At 29.9% G+C, this 21,268-nt stretch overlaps 2 protein-coding genes across 4 annotated transcripts; one reads left to right on the forward strand and one right to left on the reverse strand.

The window, feature by feature from the left end:
- Positions 1-2,063: 2,063 nt before the first annotated feature.
- Positions 2,064-5,109, forward strand: LOC100527570 (putative ARG7 auxin responsive family protein). Of its 3 annotated transcripts, none has more exons than XM_014779560.3 (3): positions 2,064-2,277; positions 3,171-3,692; positions 4,751-5,109. In XM_014779560.3, exons 2-3 carry the CDS (start codon positions 3,199-3,201, stop codon positions 4,815-4,817), a joined length of 561 nt encoding a protein of 186 aa, XP_014635046.1. In that variant the 5' UTR covers positions 2,064-2,277; positions 3,171-3,198; the 3' UTR covers positions 4,818-5,109. The 3 variants fall into 3 exon arrangements, with proteins under 3 accessions (XP_014635046.1, NP_001238039.2, XP_006586657.1); NM_001251110.2 differs by having other exon boundaries at positions 2,078-2,277; positions 3,192-3,673; positions 4,751-4,915; XM_006586594.4 differs by having other exon boundaries at positions 2,079-2,277; positions 3,192-3,692.
- A 6,100-nt stretch (positions 5,110-11,209) lies between these two features.
- Positions 11,210-12,149, reverse strand: LOC100806227 (auxin-responsive protein SAUR78). Its single transcript, XM_003533753.5, has one exon. The coding sequence runs from the start codon at positions 11,727-11,729 to the stop codon at positions 11,364-11,366; it is 366 nt and encodes a 121-aa protein (XP_003533801.1). The 5' UTR covers positions 11,730-12,149; the 3' UTR covers positions 11,210-11,363.
- Positions 12,150-21,268: the final 9,119 nt, after the last annotated feature.

Here is a 21,268-nt window from a genome sequence, read left to right on the forward strand (position 1 = left end):
TATATATATATAAATGTATGATATTTAAATCCTTAAACACGTAACCAAATTAGAATGATTAATGTTGTTAAATATAATTATATATGTTAAAAATTTATTATTTTATTCTTATTATTGATTAAATAAGATATATTTAAAAATGATAATTTAAATATATATTAATATAATATATAAAAATTCAGATAAATTGATAAATATGTATAAAAATTTATTTTTTTAATTTTTAATGTTAACTATAATTTTAAATAAATTATCATAAATTATTTAATCTTTATATATCTATCTATATATATGTGAATTTATTTAACCCTTGATCCACGTATTTTTTAATATATTAAATTTTTTACTTGCATATTTGAAATTGTTTTTGAGCCCATAAGTTAATTTAAAAAAATGATTGCAAAAGTTTGTTAAAATAGAATAAAAAATAACTTGATAAATATATAATAATTTATTTTTATCTTCTTTATCTTTTAATTTTTACTGTTTCCAAACCTAACATCATCTTAATAAAACTCATATTATTTTTTTCTGCTATATATTAGACTATTTTTTTACTCTCACTTGAAAAAAATGGATATACATATCATTAAATTTATCATGAAATATATAACTTCTAACTCTAGAGATGAGAATAGGTTAGACTCTTATATTTAATTAAATGGTTAAGCTCGAACTTATAAAAAAAAATATATTGAATTAATTTATAGGCTAGGTTTGAACTTTTTAAAAAATGTCTATTTAGATAATTGATTGACTAGTTTCATGGGTTTATAAGAAAAACCTATTAAGACTAATAGGTAATAAATTCTTAATCTTTTTAGATAAAAATCAAATTATGATTAAAATAATTTTTCACATTGTAAGTCATAACTTCTTAAGTTTGTGACTCATAAGTTTGTAATGTGAGGGTTATAATGTCTCACATGTAGTAGGGAGTTTTTATTATTATAAGTTAATTTTTGGAATAATTGTATTGTTTTTTTTATATTTAATGTTGACTGAACTTAATTAATAGATAAAAAAATCAAATGAATGAAAAAGGAAAATAATATTTAGGCAATTTAAATGGTCAATTTTAATGCCAAATTTAAAAGGTAGCTCAGGCCAAGTTAGGCCGAAAAAAGATCAAGATAAACCAACCTAAAAACAAGACTTTGACAGATAACTAGTCTTAGGCCTAATTACTTTTTGACCAACAACCAAGTAAAATTTGACATATTTCTATATTTTTTTAATATATTTCAATACCTAATCACTCAAATTATCCCTATGCTTGAATTGCTTATTGCAGCACTAAACATCATGTTATCTTCATTGTTATTAAGAAAGTGGTGGTATTTTACTGTGATTGATTTGATCCATCGATGAGAAGTACGTAAAAGAGTATATCCAAATTCTAATGATGAGAGATAAATCAGATCATGACAAAAAAATAGTACTGTTTTTATCTTCATATGGAAGAACATTAGTCAAGTCTGATGATGAGGGATAAATCAGATCATTTACTCTAAATTTTATCCCATTTGTCTTTTTTAGTTTTTTTCTATAATACATTATATTTTAACTCCATTTATAGCTACTTCTACTTTGTATAGTATTTGTTCATTTGCAAAAGTTTTTATCTCACTATTTTCTTTTTATTTTTATTTTTTATTCTTTTTCAGTTTTATTTTATTTTATTTTTCATTTTACTTTTTTTCTTTCCTTTTTCTCTTTTTTCTTTATTTCTTTCCTTTTTCTTTTCTTATTCTTCTGAAAATGATTTTCATACGCTCCTTTCAGTAATCATACTCTACTCCTCTAAATTGAATCTTTTATTGAAAAAGAGATTAAATTAAATAAATAAATTACTAGTAATTTAGCCAAAAATAAAATAAAAATGCTGAAGAACGCAACTTAAATACAAAAAAACCGTTGACTTCATTCTTGGGTGGAAACAGAAAAAATAGTCTCCGACAGCGACGCTTCAGCGAGTGACGCGAGAAACATATGTAATAAAACAGCACAAGAAGAAGTTCATTTTTTTCGCCGATATTTCAGCGTATAAAGTCGCAACACCAACTTTGTCATTCGAACGTTTCTTCTGAGATCAATTGTTTGATTCAGCAGACAGAAAAAACAATGTTATCGTAACTGATCTTTAATTAATTATCTTTCGTTTCGTTTCATTTCCTCTCTCTTTGGAGAGTTTGCTACTTCCGCTTCCACTTCCTTCGAAGCTGCATGGCTTTTTCTCATCTCGCTCATAGCTAATGCCCTCTTCTATTATTTCAGGTATCTTACCAATCTCTTCATGCATTTCGTCTTTCAAGTCTTTCTAAGCCTTTTTTATTTATTTTTATTTTTTATCAATGAATCTTAGTTGTCAGTTTGTTAGTTTTTTTAATTAGGAGAATTCGCTTTTATTAGTCAGAGGAATTTTAATTCACATCCTCTCTCTCCCCTCTTCACCCTTCAACCACAAATTTCTTTTTGGGTCATTCATGTTTCATTTTTTTTTCATATTGTTATATTATGAATGTGAATATATTTAATGGTCATCGTTGTCATTGTAAATGCGGTTATGTGTATCATCTTTGGCATATTCCATTCTATGTGATAACAGATTGGAGGCTGATTCATTATTGTATGCGCTTTATATTTTTCTTTGGCTTAAGGATCTGTGAGGATCTTGGCTAATTGGGATTTGGTAATTTAAGGTTTCACAAATGTGATTGCATTGTTATTAAAAATCGTGAATTATGGCTGACGTAGTCGCAATTGCACCAATTTCCAATTCATGAGATTGATAGGGGCACCAGATCATGAGCTTAATATACATAACAACATGATTTAAATTTTAAATTCAGGCAAGGTTAGCTTTGAAGAGATTGACAAAGTTCCAACAAAAAGGGCTTAAGAAGTCATTATTGGATTAATGGGTCAAAATTCGATGGCTTGTATATCATGAGGAAAGCATATAAATTTTCAATTATCCAAGAATAAGAGAATTTGATTGATCTTAATTGTTCAGTTCTGTATTTATTTAATTTTATATTTGACAATTGACACTGTTTGCATTTTGTTTCATACATGTACATTATGCCTCATGTAGTAAAAGAATTGTTGTGACTTTTTATTAGTCTTGAATAGGATCCACTAAATTAATTTTGACCTTGGATTAATAGCTTTGTCTGTTGTGATTAAAGTGTAACAATGGATAGCGATGGAGGCTCCAAATTGAATGGGATTAGGCAGATTGTGAAGCTAAAGGAAATGCTCCAGAAGTGGCAAAGTGTGACATTAGGCACCAAACCTTCCAATTCCCTTTCTGATCATGTGACTAATGATGATGGGAGCATATCACCATTGATCAACAAAAGTGTATTGAATGTGATGAATTGCGAATCAGACAATGAGGACAGTTGCCAAAGCCCTGCAGAACCGCTTCCACCACCTGATGTTCCGAAAGGGTACTTGGCAGTGTATGTTGGACCTGAGCTTAGGAGGTTCATCATCCCCACCAGTTACCTTAGCCACCCTCTCTTCAAAGTTTTGCTGGAAAAGGCTGCAGACGAATTCGGGTTTGATCAGAGTGGTGGCCTCACCATCCCATGTGAGATTGAGACCTTCAAGTACCTTCTCAAGTGCATGGAGAATGAGCAGAAAGAGCAACTCGGTGACAGCGCCCGTAAGTTATTTGCATTAATGTAAGTTGTTTGCATTACTTGATGTCGTTTTAGATATGAAATTGGAGGAGAGTCCAACATAAACTCTTTACAGTACACTAGTTAAAAGCTATTGAAACTTGATTAGGAAATGATGTCTGAGATTTATTAAATGATATGTAAGGTCTAAAGTCTAAACAAAACTTAAGTATTGTACCTTAGGAGCTTGTTTGTTTTTATGGATTTAGAAAGAGAAGTGACAAAGAGAGATGTGAGTAAGAATAGTGAGATTGATTTCATTTGTTTGGGAGAAGAAAGACATGGAAGAGGTAGGACAGAATTATTGAGGTGGAACACGGTAAAAAGTTCCCTCCCTAATAGAGGCAAGGAAATGAGAAGAAAGAAACTACATTTTTAATTGTCAAATTTGCCATTCATAAATGCACTTATTTATTTACCTGTTCTTTTCTATTTTTCTTAATTCAAATAATTTAAGGGACATTTGATTTGAGAAAACAACTGTTTTTGGTATCATTCACCGTTCAAAATTGGAGTTTTAGCTTTGTGTAACTAGCATCAACTTTTAATGTTAATCTTTATTTTACAAGTTACAAAGTAAAATTCTAATTTTCAGTGAAGAACAATACTAAAAGCAGATGAGGTATCCCACCTGAATTTTGTCTAGTGGAAACCATGTGATTTTGAGTCAATTTTAACTAGCAATAAAGAATAGGTACAAAAGAATGTAGTAGACAATGTGTTATTAGCATTTCTCATGTAATTTATGAGCATTTGTTGGTTTAAGTAGCAAAAAGCTTAGTTTTCTTTATGTGAAGTTTTGAGTTCAAATCCTATGAATGAAAAAACAGATGTTATGACAACATTATATATCTTTAAATGAGTTCACCTCAATTCAGATTAGTCAAATTCTGTTACCAAGGTTCTTCAACAAACAAATTAACAAAGTCAGTTGTTAATAATCACAAACCATGATGGTTCTTTTTCAAACTGTATGCTTATATAATATTCCTTTATGAGTTTATCTTGGTTTTCTTCTTTGCCTTATTTCACTAACCTTCAGATTTATGGTGAAACTGCAGCTGGAAGCTCAGGGTCTGTCGAAGAGTAAGTAGTTATTCCCATATTTCTGGGCGACCAAAATCATAGGCTGGCTTAAGGTGCAAAAGTGGATCTCTTTGTATTTTTGTTCTAATGTCTTATGTATGATAGAACACACTAGTTAGAAAAATTTCATGTGCCTTGGCAGCAATTTTTGTTATTAGATATTAAACCTTTTTTTATTTTGTGTTTTGGTAAAGAACTACAGACCTATGCATTTTCATGTTCCACAGAGTCGTGTGCTGTTCTAACTAAACTCATTTTGTTTGATCATATGTAACAACTTTTAAAATTTTTAATGAGCCATTTAGGAATGTGAAAATGAGCATTTTTTAGCCTAGAATTTTCAGATATATGTGGTTCTCTAGCAACCTGATTAAATGGTTCTTTTGCCTCCTAATTATGTTGTTTCATTGTGAGATGGTGGATGCTTCAAATTCAGATTCAGGTCCTTCTCTGAACTTTCCCCTGCTTCTTATAAATAGAAACCAAAGACTACCACATGTGCATTTTCATACACGAAAAATAAACTAAATCTCATTGTCATGTGCCTTTATACATCTTCAATCAAATATTCATATACAATTACGAATTGTCTCCATTCTCTTCAGATCATATGCTTTCCTTGATAATAAAAAAATAACTTAGTACGGTTCTTGATATCTTGGAGATTATGCATATAATTCGAGCACATGATGGAGAAGTGATAGCACGAATTTGATTGCAAAGAAGATCTCATGTTTATTCCTTTTAGCTTATATTTTTATTTAATTGATATAATAGTGAAGCAACTTGTGTTTCCAGCTTTGTTTACATTTTCAATGAAATACATGCTTGTCCTTTAGAATTTTTATTTTTTTTAAAATTATGCTTTTAGTTTTGGGGATTTTCAGAATAGTACCTAGAGTGGTGGTAGCAGTAAGTAGTAACCTTGATGATGACAGGAATGATAAAAAGCGTGAATCTTTCCAAAGAAAGGAAAGTGGATAGTTTTTATAATTAAAATAAAAGAAGAAAAATCTTTTCTTTTAGGTTTAAAATTAAAAAGAATGAACGTACTATGCAAAAATTTTCAAATCTAAGTAATATTTATGACATTTTCAGACAACTAATTTATGTTGATTAATGTTGCTTCCAATTGAGTAACGGTGGATTAGGTAAATGGTTGCTACATGTTCAGGGGTGTGGTTAGCTTACTTCTATAAAATAAATTGTTTCCAATTTTTTCGTGGCTCAGTTACACGATGTTGCATATGGATGAGATTTGAGACTTATCCTCTTAGTAATGTACTTTTACAAGCTTCTTGATGTTGGAGATATTCTTCAATCAACTCAAATTTGCTCAACACTTTGTACCCCAAAAAAATGCTTTAACCCTTGAACCACAGCATGTTTTACTCAAAATTGCTTTAAGCGTGGCCCAATGTGTTTAGAGTTATTTACTCTTCAGATTTTTACTCTAGAGGTACGTTGTTACAAATTATATGACGTTTTAGATTTTGACTCAAGTATTAGAGGATATAATTAATTTATTGAATTTCATTAGAAATATTAGATAATTTTTTAATATATAATTTATTTATCTAATTAATGACTTATTCATTTCTTATATATTACTCTCACTAAATATTGATTAAAGATAATTTATATAATGTAACGAAGGAAATACTCCAAATTCATTAGTTAAAGCTACAACTAAATAAATTAGTATTTCTTTACTTATATTTATATAATATACAATGAAAGATATTTTCAAGAAAATAAACGTATCAATAATATATTAGAAGTATTAAACGAAAATTTCATTAACTTAAAATTTATTAAATAAAATATTAAAATCCACAAAATTACAGCTTCTAGATCAACCTGCATTGGCTTGGTTCCAACTTAATTAATCAAGGTCTCAAGTTGAGTCCTAAACATATAGTTACATCAAATATTTAAAAGAAAAATTTTAATATCCATAATGATCCTATTTCACTCTAACAATTGCCTATAATAAAAGATATCTATCATCTCTTCCAAAAGGAAATTATAAAGTAAACCATTTCAGATTTTCCTCATCTCTAAACCATAATTTCACATGTTGTTAAAGCTTTCAATTTTATTAATTTTTTGGTAAATTTCTCATTCTTATTATAAATTCCATATTTAAATAAAACATAAAGATTTCAAGGATTTTATATGAAAAAGATTGAAAAAACAATTAAATTTATAAATCCCAAACCATGTGTTTAGCGTACATCACATAATAGCGTACATCACATAATCAAGTAGATAGTATTATAAATTAGTATATATATGTTAACGAAACAAATTATACCCGTACAAAAATGATGATAGCTAGTGATAATGATGATGAAAATGATGGGCGAGACCGTTTATGCCATTATATGATTATCAAATTTAATACATGAAATTAAAATATATTTTACTTTATTTCATTTCATTATATTCTAAAAAAACTTCTGCATGGATTTTTTTGAAAGGAAAGCAACAAAATTTCTTCCTGGATGCCATCTTAGAATACTTAATTATATATAGAAGACGTAATAAAAATTCACCATGATGCTATCAATTTGTCAACTATGATTGGAATAATAAACTAAAGTTTGAATGTAAAGTTAATCTCACACATAATGATTGGCAACTTTCGTTTGTATTATTTAATAAATACTAGTAACTTAAGAAGATACATGATAAGTTGACAACGCTCATTAATCATATGTTCCCTTTCTGTCTTGGCTCAAGTTTTAAAATTTTTAATTTCAGTTAACTATATTAATCTTACAATAAGAATTTTAAAAATGACATAAAACTGACACAAAATAAAAAAAAAAAACTCTGTTAAGATGAGAATACGTGATAGTATATATGTGTACTAATAAATAATAAATAAATAATTATAATGTATACTTTCATCCAATTTTTTCCCTATTGTCTGCCAACTCTTTGTCTTCCTTTATTTTTATGCTCATCTTCTACTCTATTCTTTATTGCTTTTTGCTTTCCTCTAAATAAACTCTGTTATGATGAGAATACGTGATAGTATTCTAAATGTCGTCTAATAGAGTAATAGTGGAAGGTAGGAGTGCTTTTCTCTAATTAAGTTTTGAAGATAAAAGTATAGCCGGCACTGCCAGCCTAGCTGCTAAACTCTTTTTGCTCCAATTTCAAACCCACACACGTTCAAGAGAAAAAATATATATATAAAAATTCATATATTTAGGTACAAGATAATGATGACAATGGAATTTATACTTACGACAAATATAAATAACTTATGTCCTTACTTACCAGCCAAATCCTTAAAAAATGTGTTGCAACTATATATACCATTCACTATTATATGTAATCTTTAGAAATGTTTTTTTTTCTAATATTTATTAAAAATCTTGTTAAATTTTTTTATAATATTTAAAAAATATTATTAAATATAAATACATATTATTAATATATTTTCATAATATTTTTATCAAATATTGCATATAGTTTATATGTAATATTTGATAAAATATGTGAAAATATATTAATAATATTTATTTATATTTAATAATATTTTTTAAATGTTAAAAAAATTTAACAATATTTTTATTAAATATTAGGTAAAAATATGTTATAAAAAATTATGTGTTGGAGTGATTGTTGTGGGTTGGGGGTAATTGAGCACCGTCATAATATGGCAGCTAGGCAAGAACGCGTTGCAACTTGGATACAGCTTAAACGTTCTACCATACAAATTAAATTTCGTGCCATCTACTTAATTCCCAAAATCTAAAGTCCTCATTCAGTTGAACAAAAAGCTCACTACCAAAAGCTTTGTTCTTTCCCACACTTACCAACAAAAACAAAGGCATCTCTATCTAACTAATCATTAGTGTTAAAAACAAATATGCCTTTCTCTGGCAGATAGTCTATATCTCTAACTTTATAGAGATTTAATTAACAATATGTTCTGTTCTATTCTGTATAAAAATAATCTCAACAACTTTTTAACCTGCCTCCTAAAGCTGTTGACTTCACTGCTGTCTGCGAATATGGAACTTTTTTTGGTAGCTACCTAAGCCTACAGATTTCCTAGCTATATGGTTTTTCTCAGTAGTGTAGTACATTTCTCAGTACAATACGTGGCTAAATTAGATGAATCAGAATGTTCCTTGGGCAATTGGGGTTTGGTGGAGTTACTGGAGTAGCTACTAATTTATGCTACTCTTTCAGAATATAATAATGTTGACCCATGCCAGAGAGGACATTGAATTCCAGATTGATTGATGTATGATTATCAAGCCCCTTTTGATTAGTGTAAATTCTTGGTGACTCCAGAGACCCAGTGGCCCTTTTTTTTTGTCTGGGGTGGGGTGAGGGTGTAATAATCAGATGAAATTTTCTTGAAAATGGGAATTCTTAGATTTGAAAATTGTTTTTTTAATGTAAATGTTAATTTTTGTTAAAAGAGATTAAATTTATGATTTTTTATTTTTTTTAACCATCCAACTCATCTTATATTTTTTAAAGATTGATTTTCTATAACAAATAACTTTTACATTGTGTTTGATTTAGGATGAGAGAAGAGAACATGGGATTGATATCTTTTTACAATTTTTATATCTAAATCAAATACAAATTTATAAAGTTGGTTGAATAGTAAAAGAAGAAAAAGAGAAAAAGATTGTAGATTTAATTCCTCCACTTACAAAATAATGATTAATATTTACTGATAAAATAAATCATCTAAACCAAACACAATATTATAGAAAGGGGAGGGGGGAATTATCAATTGTTTATGTTTTTGGTTTTTGGTGGGTTTTTTTTTCTTTAAAGAATGTTCATAATGATGTTACAGGAGGGAGAGAGGGGGAATAAGGCAAGGAAGAATTATAGTTTATTGTAGTGAATTACAAAAGGTATTTATTGTTTCTTATTTAACATCATAAGGTTGCATCTACTATTCTTATTAGAAAAATGTATCTTTATAAAAAAAAAATTGAGTTTAGAGACTTCTTTTGCTATGTAAATCCGTTGTGATCTCTTTCGATCTTAATTTTTTACCACACACAAAAAGAAAAAAAAAAACTTGCACTCATAATGTATATATTGTATCCATCAACTAGTTAATTCAAATGAAATTGGATTCAATTTTTTTAAATAAGGTCCCGCATTCTAATCTTATAAAAATTTATTAGCTTGAGGTATAAAGAATGGGGGAATGGCAGTAAAAAAAATGGCAATGTTTTGTGAACACAAAATTGTGACAAAAGTTATTCCTTTTATTTTTTTAATGTATTTTTAAAGTGTGTGTATGCAAAAATGATTCATGAATATGATGAAGTTATTTGATACTTAGTGAGTGGAGAAGAGTGGTCTAAGTATGATGTGGGATATGATCACTACTACAAAAAGAGATTCATGAATATCAAGTCGTTGTTAACAAGTGAAGAACTAGAGGGGAAGGTTTTTCTATTATGCATTTTTGTAATAGTCATACGTTAGATAACTCTAATAACTGTGGGTGATGTAACTACTAGTGAATATGCTGAGGCAATGTGTTGTGTCATGAAACTAACCCCCATTCCCACTCCCTGTTGATCTATATCAATTCTCAACACTCACGACATCTAGTTTGTGTCATCCGAGGAAGAGTACGTGGCATGTTGCGACCATGCCAACTTCTATTTTTTTATTCAGTTAGTAAAATGAACATGCATGAGCAGCCACATAGTTTGCAATTTCCCACACATTCACACCAATCAAGATTTTAAATAACGGTCCGGGTGTGATTGTAATTTGAATCGTAACATCAAATTTTTTTTAACCCACGATCATAATTGGAACTCATCAATTATATTAATTTATTTATCTGTAATATCAACAAAACTGCAATACCACCGTGACTGATATTTAAAACTTTAATGTCAATGATCTAACTTAACGGTTAACAACTGAGCAACTAATCAACATTCATATATATATACAAACACACACGGTAGAAGTACTTACAATTTAAAAAATCGTTTTAATTAAAAAAATTAAAGGACGTGTAAATTCATAAAAATAAAAATAAATGACATTTTTATAATTTTAAGGACTTAATTAAAAAATTAACTCATTAAGAGTTATTTATATAGTGTTTGATATCCCAAATGCGATCTGATCAGCATATCAGTAGTCACAATTGCTCTAACCACTCTAACCTAGTTTCGGGATTTAACTCATCTTAATATAAAGTAAGAAAATAAAATTATGTTCATTGAAAAGTTGCTATGGTACTTAGATAAAGGTTGGGGAAAAAATTCTATACACCAAATTCCAGTTAATACTTAACAGAGGGAAAGAAAAATAAGTATAAAAAGTAAAAAAAAAAAAATTACAAAGTTTGAATAAGAAAAGAAAAAATAGATAAAAAAATAATATGTTTCGAAGTGTTTGATATATAGAATTATGATGAATTTCTCATATATATCTATTATTATTTAAATTAAAACATTTTGTCGTAGTTGAAGATCACGTACGTACATCAAAACAATTACAACGGCAATTAATTTAAAACTCTTTCACTCGTACTGTGTTGTTCACGAGAAAGGAATAATTATAGAGCTAGCAGGCGTAAAAATCGGCGAGTTCATCGAGCGACTCGGGTTGAGGATCGGCATTGTGGAGCATCCAGAGCAAGTGCTCGAATAGGACAACCTCGCACGCCACGTTGATGGTGTCCTCGTCCTCCTCCTTGGAGCCGTCGCGGGACCGGCCTACCAGCTCCCTGAAGAGCGGGTGTCCGACTACATCGGCGCTCACGAGATAACGCCGACGTGTCCTCCCAACATACACTGGGAGGAGCGATGAGGTGTCACCTCCGTCGTTCGCGACGGCGGAGATGACACTGACTTGACTGTGTTTGTTGCTGAATGAGTTCCATTTCCTCAGCACTGACTTGAGCTTCGTTAGTTTTCCTGCTTTGGACATGTTGGATATGGCTTGAGAATTTGATGGAGCAAAGATGATTTTGTTGTTGTTTTTGTTATGACTTGTGAGAACGTGAAGGGGTGTTCGGTTTGTTGGTATTAAAAGGGAGAGGGAAGGGTGAAATGGTCAAAACGCATGCAATTAAGAATTGAGAAAGTGGCCAACATGAAAGCTGGGTTTTCTGGCGTTTGGACTTTGGACTTTGGTTGGTGTGAATTATGAACCGTTGTTTAGCACAAGTCTTCCCTCTGCTTATCTATTCCTTTTCTCTTTTTAGGTGTCTTTAGGGCTGTTTAGAAGTTTTGTTTTTTCTTTAATAAATTGAGTGATAGTGGTATTGTTTTAAATATTGGTGTAGTTAGTCTCAATCTCCTTTTCAATTTGTGTGTGCTATTTTTTTTTCTTATAATATTTTAAGTGTTGCATTTTGAAACCCATGGATGAATAAGTGTGGGATTATACTAAATTAATTAGTTTGAGTTTTAAACATTTAGTTAGAAAGAAAATTTTGTAATCCATATATAATAATCTTATTTGAATTCAACAAAATTCTTTCCGGACTCCGGTAATAAAATATAAATGTAATCACAGCAAAAATATAACAATTTGAAGTGAAATTGTTTTTCTTTCAAGCAATCATTGAAGATATATATGGGTTCAACTAGGGAGCATAAATAATCCGATCCGATCCAAAACTGATTCGAACTGTATCGAAAAAATCAAATTGTTTTGGAGAAAAAAATTGAATTGAAGTAGTTTATGAAAATGGTTTGGTTAATCTAATCTTTTTTTTTTTTATAAAAAAAAGAAGTTTAGTTTGATTCAGTTCTTTAAAAAAAGCAATCCATATAAAAGATCTATTTTAAAGAAAAATACTGAACCATTCCACTTTATAAAAGTGGTTCGGTTTTTTAAGTGATTCAAACATGGATATGTTTGGATTTAAATAAAAGTCCAACTTTTGCACAGCCCTGGGTTCTACAAACAATAATTAATGAGTTTAATTTTCATGCAAGTGTAATGATTTTCGTACTATTAAGTATTAAGTACTCTTCGTTCCGTAGTAGTCCTCATATAAGAAGAAAGAATAAGTTTTAAAATAATTTTTATTTTAATTTTTTAATGTAAAATTAATTATTTTTACTTATATATTTTATAATATTAATTATGAAAAAAAAATAAAAATAATTAATGATGATAAGGTTAATTTTAAAAAATTATTATTTTTTTATTAATTTTTTTTGTATTTATAAAATAATTTAATACCACAGTTATAATAAGACGAGAGTAATTAGAATTATTTTAGATATAATTTTTAAAATACTCATTTCAAAATTTAATGATTTTTAATTATATGTTAAAACATATTTACATCATTAGAATAATTAAATTTAAAAAATTAATAACCTTTGTTTTTAAATCTAAATAACTTTCTTTTACAAAATGAATTGATGTTTTAAATATTTGAGGCGTTGATTACCATTCGACCCCTTAGATTTGGATGCGCTAGTGCACCCAGGTACTATTTTCTTGTGCATGTGGGCCTGCCTGTGTTGGCACATGCCAGTGTGTATATGTGTATGTGTATACGTGTATAATAAATTTGTGCAGTGTCTAATATGAACTCTTTCTTTTCTTGTAAATGTAATTCTGATTCTAATTATTTTGTAGGAAATATAGATACAAAATAGAATTCCAATTTTAATTTTTAGTATAATTTTATAAAATTGAAAAAAGAGTAATTTTTATATATTTATCCATTAACTTAAATTTTTAAAAATCTTAATGTGAAATATCTAATGCAATTAAAACAACAATATTCTGCTAAAAAATCTAATAATCATTTGTCTTGATTAACCATTAAATACTTATTTAGATCCTTAATATCCTTTTCTTTCACGATCCTTTAACTTTTAGTAATGTTACACGCCTAATAAATTTTATTATAATCATTAATTAATTACTTACATTTTCTTAAACGTTACTTTTGAGATGAAATATTCCCATTTCTTTTTATGTTCTTAGTCTATTGCTCTAAAGATATGAAAAATTCATGAAAAAGAGTTCCTTTCCCTTGAATAAGGAGATACTTGTAATTCTTGATGAAAATATTGAGGTGTTTCTTAAATTAATATTTTATACATGCTTCTTCTTCTTTTCTTTTTTTTTCTTACTGATTGATAATTACATGCTTGGGGGTTTTGTTTCATGTACAATATCTTTTGTTGCGTTACAAAAAACCCTACCTTCGTTACCCCTTTTAAAAATTTACCTTCCTTATTGAACAAATATACAAGTATCATTACTCAATACTTTCGAAAATATCTCGGAGATGTAGTTTCATCTCAATCTTTTTTCATGGAATCTAAATGAAATATGAAATGATCATATTGATTTACAATGACATGGAATTTATGGCAAGTTTGCATTAAAAAAATATATTGAATACTAAACCTTCTTTTTTAATTAATAGTTTTCCACTTCCTCCAGCATGTTTTGACTCTAATGGCTAGTTTCCTAGATATTGTGAAGCCTGGTTCACCCTACTTAAGCTATTGAAAATTAAGCTTAGGTTACTCCTTCTACATATTAAGAAACCTACTTTTCCTTGGTATTTTGACACCAAAGTTTTCTTTTGTGGTAGAGAAAGCCAATAAATTTTAGGCATTATGATGCCCAATCTTCTTTTCAAGTCTTGTGAAAAAAGTTTCTTTCTAAATATTGAGATTCCTAGTTTTCCTTTCGGTTATTGTGAAGTCCAACCCCTTCTTAAGTATTATGATGCCTAGTATTATGAAATCAAGGTTCTTTCTAGGTGTTGTTACACTTAATTTTTTTATTGTTTGGCAATCAGTTCATGCTTTTTTCTTCTTCACTATTTTGTGTCTAGTTGCCTACCTTTTTCACTAGACCTTGAGTTGTTGGTTTTTTCATGACAATTCTGTGTCTAAAAACTTTGAGTTGCCTAAATTACATGATTGGTTTGCTCATAAGTTGTCATTTTTCATTTTTAGGATTTGAGTTGACAAGTGTGTTTGTGATGTGTTCCTAAGTAAGCTAATGTTGACTCCAATGTTGTCCAATTAATGGTTCACGATGAAAGAAGTTGAATATTTTAATTTGTGTATTTTTTGCCCTTTTACTTGTCTTTACTAATTGAAAAGTATGTCAAGTAAATAGCTAGATGCTATTGTGAATATTCAATTTTATCTAAATAAAAATAAATAAATAAATGAAAGAAAAACGTTACATTTTTAAGTTTACGCAATTAAAAGATTTTCTAGCTTTCATTTAGAACTCAAGTAATTATAATTAACAAAAAAAAAGTAACCTTGATAACTTAAAAAAAAATTGTATTTATTTTACGGTGTCACAAATTAATTATTTGCATAGAACATAAGAATATCACATTCCTATGTTTAGTAGTATAAAATTAAAAAAAATAGATCAAGTATTGTTAAATTTGAGGAATACAAAATATATACTTGCTTTACTTTTTATTTCCATAGTGAAATGTGATATGCATTCTCTTGAGAATGAAAGTTACTCCTTAATATAATCACTTATCCCTACTTATTCTTTCTCATTTTTTTCTTCTTTTATTTTTTCATTTTTTTGATTAATAAATTTTAATTATTTTCTACAATTAACTAGGGCAGGGTCATCCTAACTTAATTACATTAAAGAATTTCACCCATAATAGTCCTATCATGCTCAAGGAGGATTATCTCTAATCAATGATACATGATGTAATTTATAAAATAAAAAAAATGAACCAAACATGCTTATTTTAGAATAATATTCTGTTAGATATATAGATATCATTAGAAATGTAATGTTATACTCCTTTTATCTTTAATTATATTTTTTTTCAGAAATTTATTTATCATTTTTTATAAGATTTTTTTTCTAATTTTTAGATGCATTAATTTTTTCCTATATATTCATACTTAATTATTCTCTATCTAAACAACAATGAGAAGTAATTAACTAGATAGAAAGATAAGAAATGATAATATAGATAATTGACAGATTTAATAAATGATTAATTAAATTAATTATTTTTTTAAAGAGTATGAATCAGTTAAAAGAAGCTCATAATTAGGAAGGGGGCAAATACTTTGAAACAAACTCTCCCAAGAAAAAAAAGTTTTGTCATTTTCTTTTTTTGAAATTTTGTCCAGTCTCCTGCGTAGGGGCCTCTGCTGCTGTTCCATCATACACAGTGCATGGATCCAACTTACAATTCCACTAACAGGGAGCAGCATAGACAGCTAGCTTCTTCTCCCCTAACTAATTTCACGTGCTGCCCTTTTGACTGCTTTTCTTGCACGAGAAAGCAACCCTTAAATACATTATCATTTATTTTTTACAGCAATCAAAATGGTGTCATATGGTTAATAGATAATTGTGTGCCTCAAGTACATATATGATCTAGGGTTTGATGCTTAAATTTGTAAGTATGAAAAAATATCTAAGAGGAATTGGAATTTACTCCTTATCTCAATTAGAGAATACTTAAGTACAAGCCAAAATCACTCACGGAATAAAAGCACCATAGAATAAGGGAAAAGTGTGCTGATCTTTTTAGGAAGAAAAAAGAAAAAGAAAAAACTTGTGTTCGTGGATAGAGACGTTTCCAAATCTTGTCCCCTGCCATCACTTCGCCAATGCTTCCCTTACAACCTGGTTTATAAGGGCCCGATAAGTCTCATGATTCGATCCAAAATAAAAGCCAATAGCTACCAGACAAAACAACTAAATAATGATTCAACATTCACACAATTACAATTGATAACCATTTATATAAGGGGCACTGAGTGTTGGTAAATGATTAACTTCCTTAAATATGTTGATATGAGTTTAATTTTTTTGGTGGTGTGTATGAAATTTTTTTTATTGGGAAAGACAAAATTCACTTTGATAATCTCTACTAGATTAGTCTCATGATTTTCAGATATGGGATTATCTTGTTTTTAGCAAAAAAAAAAAAAAAAATTTAACAGACATGATTACAAATGATAACAATTTATATGAGTGATACAAAAAATTATTGAGAAGTTTATGACCTTTTATGATGCATATTAATCTCCACATAACATTTAATTAGTGTTATTAATTTTTTTCATTAGTATTTTAAAAAAAAATGTGTCATAGAGATTGATCGAGACTAACGATACATAGTGGTCTAAAATTACCTAATACTTTGTTAGGTGAATAATGTCACTTCACCCCATGTCAATTCTTCAACTTTATGATAGAATTGTATCCTTTAAAGTCTCAAGTGAAGAATTTATTTAAGAGGGTAAAATACATATTTTTAATTAGTTGTAAATATGAAAAAATAGTAGTTTTTTTTTTACAGGAACAATAGTTATATCAACTCTTTTATCGTGTGGAAAACAATACATGGGGGTATAATTAAAAACATGAGAGTTAACATAAAATCTTGAAGTCCGTGCTAAGTTGTGAACTACAAGATTGGTTTGCCTTTTAACAAAACTCACCCTAGAGTTTAAGATAGTAGCTAAATTTTCTATACAATTTTGTAATAGAACATGAAAAACATTAAAAAAAGCCTTTGAAGTTTACAACCATATTGTCAACTATCGTTTCACAATCCATCTCAAAAATGATATTGTGAATGTTGAGGTGGTGTGTCCATTTAATTGCTTGTTGGAGTGCCCAAGCTTCTGCTTCTTTCGGTGAAGGTTTGCCATTTGCGATTACCATTAATGCCTTGTAGAAACTCCGTTGATGTCTCTCAAACTAATGCTAGCTCCAAATAAGTTATCATCATTAAAAATTCCTACTTTGAGATAATACTTGAAGAATCATTGAGGAGGAGGTGTCCAACGATCATTGCTCTCTAAGGTGTTGAGGTGATGAGGTGGGTTGTGTGAATTGAATTTTTGTCATTGATGATGTGTTTGCATGGCCATAAAATAAGCCATTGTTGGGCTCATTTCCTTCTCATCCCAAAGCTTAGAGTTTCGAGATTTCCATATGCACCAAAAGGCCAAGACCAATTTTTTCACTACTACAAAATATGGATTCAACGTCGACCATTTAACATCAGTTCTAGGAAAAACAATGTCAACTAAAAGTACGATGACATTTTTGTAAATAAAGTATTATTGTTAACATTAGTTATTAGAAAATTGATGTTGCGCCTATACCTTAACATCGATTGGTTTAAAATCAATTTTGTGTGTGTGAAGTTAACATCGATTTTCTTAAAACTGATGTTAACTTCACACACTCAACATTGGTTTTCTTAAAAATCAATGTTGTCAAATACCCAATTCCGCACAGAATAGTTCCATTCGTTCCCCTTCCCTAAAAAACTTTTGTTCCTTCTCTGGCTCGTCGAAACCCTCGAAGACTTATCTCCTCTTCTCCCTCAACCTCATTCCCTCTCTAGAACCTCTGCCTCCTCCCAATCCCTCCTTTCCACTCCATATCCCTCCTGTCATGACGAGCCCTTCCACTTCATTGACCTTTCCTTCCTCCACCAATCTTGCATCCTCCCTATCTCCTGCGGTTACTTCGTCGTCGACAATATCTAGGAAGCGAACAAATTGATCCACAAAGCCTTCTATTTTGGCGAGGAAGAATTTGTTCTGGTGAGAATCTTTCGGGAAGTGGAGTAGTTTCGCGAGCGAAGCAAACTGGGGGAAGTCTGAGTTGGTTTTCAAGTCAGTGACGGTTCAAATAACATAGTCTTGGGAAAGGACCGGTTCAAAAGCGATTTGGTGGTGAGCCGAATCAGACCGAATCTAGACGAGGCTTTGGATAGTGCGGTTGGGGGCAAACACTACTAAAAATATGCCTTTTTACGACGCACATTCTAAGATGATTATGCAGAACCGTCTTAGAATGTCACATGGTGGCATTTTTGTAATTAGGGAGAATGATTGTTTTTTTCACGACTCACATTCTAAGATGGTTTTGCTTAACTGTCTTAGAATGTACGACAGTGACATTTCTGTAATAAGGGGGAACGTAAACGACGATGATTTTATCTAAAGAACCATCGTCAATTTTGTACCCCCAAATTCTAATCCCTAGTTATCTAGTGCGCACCTCAGTAAAAGATCCTCACCCATTCGCCGTCGATTTTTCCTTCCTCACTGACTTTGTGTGTTCACCTCTGATGGTTGATCCATTCATCTACTCATCGACCGTCGAACTTGTCTCTTGTGTGTCGCGCCGGCATGGTCTACAGCCCTTGTCAGCTAGGTAGTATGTATATTAATTAGTTCACTTAATATAAAGGCACTTGTGCCTCCTATCACGACAATCATCACCGCCGTGGTCATCGCCACAAATCCCTTCACTTCACATTGTTCGAACATGAAACCATAAACAAAACATGATATGCTACACTGAAACAACAACCCCTTTATGATCCCTTTTTGTGCTTTAGGACCATTTGACTGCCAAAGCAAAGAAAACCTCCAAACAACTTGGAACTGCAGAAGGAACCTCCATCACCTCTGGTCTTGACGGGCTTAGCAGAATTTGGGTTGCAAAGCTAACACTTGGTCTGAAGGATCACAAGGGGTCTAGTAATGTGAGACTTGGAAGCTCCCGCAAAAAAAAATTGTAAGTATTGAAACCTTATTGAAAGGGAGCTAGTAAGAATTGAAATTCTTAACCAGCAAGATAATGTGTTAGGAAAAACTTATCTAGTGACAAAAATTTATAGGTGTCTCTAGTGACAAAAAAAAAAAATGAAAAAGCTTAGTACTTCACTTCATATACCATGTAGTACAGGGCATTGAGTTTCGCTTCATATAGGAGTTTCATTTGATATCTTACTAACTCCTTGTAGGGTTTCACTCTCAGTGAACCTTATAGAAAATTCAATATATTAGTGTGTTTGGAAACACTTTGTTAAATGTGATTCCCAACAAAAACTAATAGTTACTTTTATGTTGAATTTAATGTGATTTTACATTGAAAGTGAATTTAAATGTGAAACCAAACATGCACTTCCTCTGTAAGATAATGTTTAAGTTTTCCTTGATTATTTGTGTCTTCAAATTTGGTATTTTATTAAATTTAGTGGCATCCTATTGTGTTATCTATGTAGTTGACCTCATTTAGTATAATAAGACTTTTGTTTCTCTTTCTACTTATGCATACATGCAAGTAAAAAGGATCTTTTTCAGTGTGATAAAACGAAAGGTGAATGACTTGGTAAATGAAAAAAAAAGGAAGCATGAAGCACATGATATATTTTTTAAATCAAATTAAACAATTTTTAATCCATTTGAAAAAGATGGATGGACCTCATATCCTGCATAATAGCATTGATTTACACATAAAAAAAGTTATCATACACAACAGTCCTTGCTTTAATCAACATTGACTTTCAAATTCATAACCAATTCTAATGAGTCAAATGATTTATTCATAACCTATTTGATTGAATTGCCAAAATATTTAGTAAAATCCAATGACGAAGATGCTACTTCACTCTGAAGTCCAAAGTGTACTACTTACTTGAAACATTTGTTTGATTGCCAATCAATTATGTTAGACACTTAATACTAAATAAAGGACTGCCAATCAATTATCTTTGACTGGTGGATTAGGATGATTCTGCTAGCAAAGTCACTTTCTATTTCACTGTGTATTGAATCATAGCATGTGGGTTAGGTGTTAGTGCCATACTAATCTAGTGATGCCTCTGGAATGAAACATGTGGCTTCTTTTTGCACAAGAAATTTTGAGATTTATCTAATAACTACTATGAATCTTCTAGAACTTAACATGTAATTTTTTTTTATAGAATTTGTCATATGTTAGAGGTCTAATCATACCAGTTGCAGCTAGATTTATGTTTTCCAATCATGATTGATTAGCAGGCATGTTACGTGGTCCATATATATTAATGCTCAAAATTCTTCTCGAGCATCTTCCTAATAATTATTCTTTTAATTTGTAGAAGTTAATTTTGTCTCTGTCAATAGAGTATTTCCATTCACATGATTAAAAATCTAATCTCTATGATTATACTTTGAAATTTTATTTTTAATATATATATATATATATATATATATATATATTAAGTATTTATATTTTTATTTAATAATTTTTTGCAGAGTGTTCCGAGAATTAAAAAAAAAATATTGTAAGAGAGTAGGCCATGAATAGGAGATTAATTAAATCACTGGAATTCTTCTAACAAGTGTGCCAGCTTTTTCCAACTATATAAAGGTTCTTTTTCTTTATTCTCCTGTTGGGCCACATTACAAGCTAACCTCAATCCTTTCACCACATACAGTATATATAGGCTCTTTGTTTCATTAACATGTTGTGCAAACCACCTTTGAAGTGTTTGAAGATTGTGATCATGGCTAATTTGCTTACTATGTTTTTTGTTATGGAAATGATAGTAGTGAACGGTTTCAATTTCGGAGCAAGTGGCTTGAGCAAGAATTACTACTTCTTGAGTTGCCCTATTGCTGAACTTGTTGTTAAGAACACTATCAACAGGGCTCTGCAAGATGATCCCACCCTAGCAGCAG

This window comes from Glycine max, chromosome 9 (genome assembly GCF_000004515.6).
Source record: "Glycine max cultivar Williams 82 chromosome 9, Glycine_max_v4.0, whole genome shotgun sequence".
In the NCBI taxonomy this organism is placed as follows: Eukaryota; Viridiplantae; Streptophyta; class Magnoliopsida; order Fabales; family Fabaceae; genus Glycine; species Glycine max.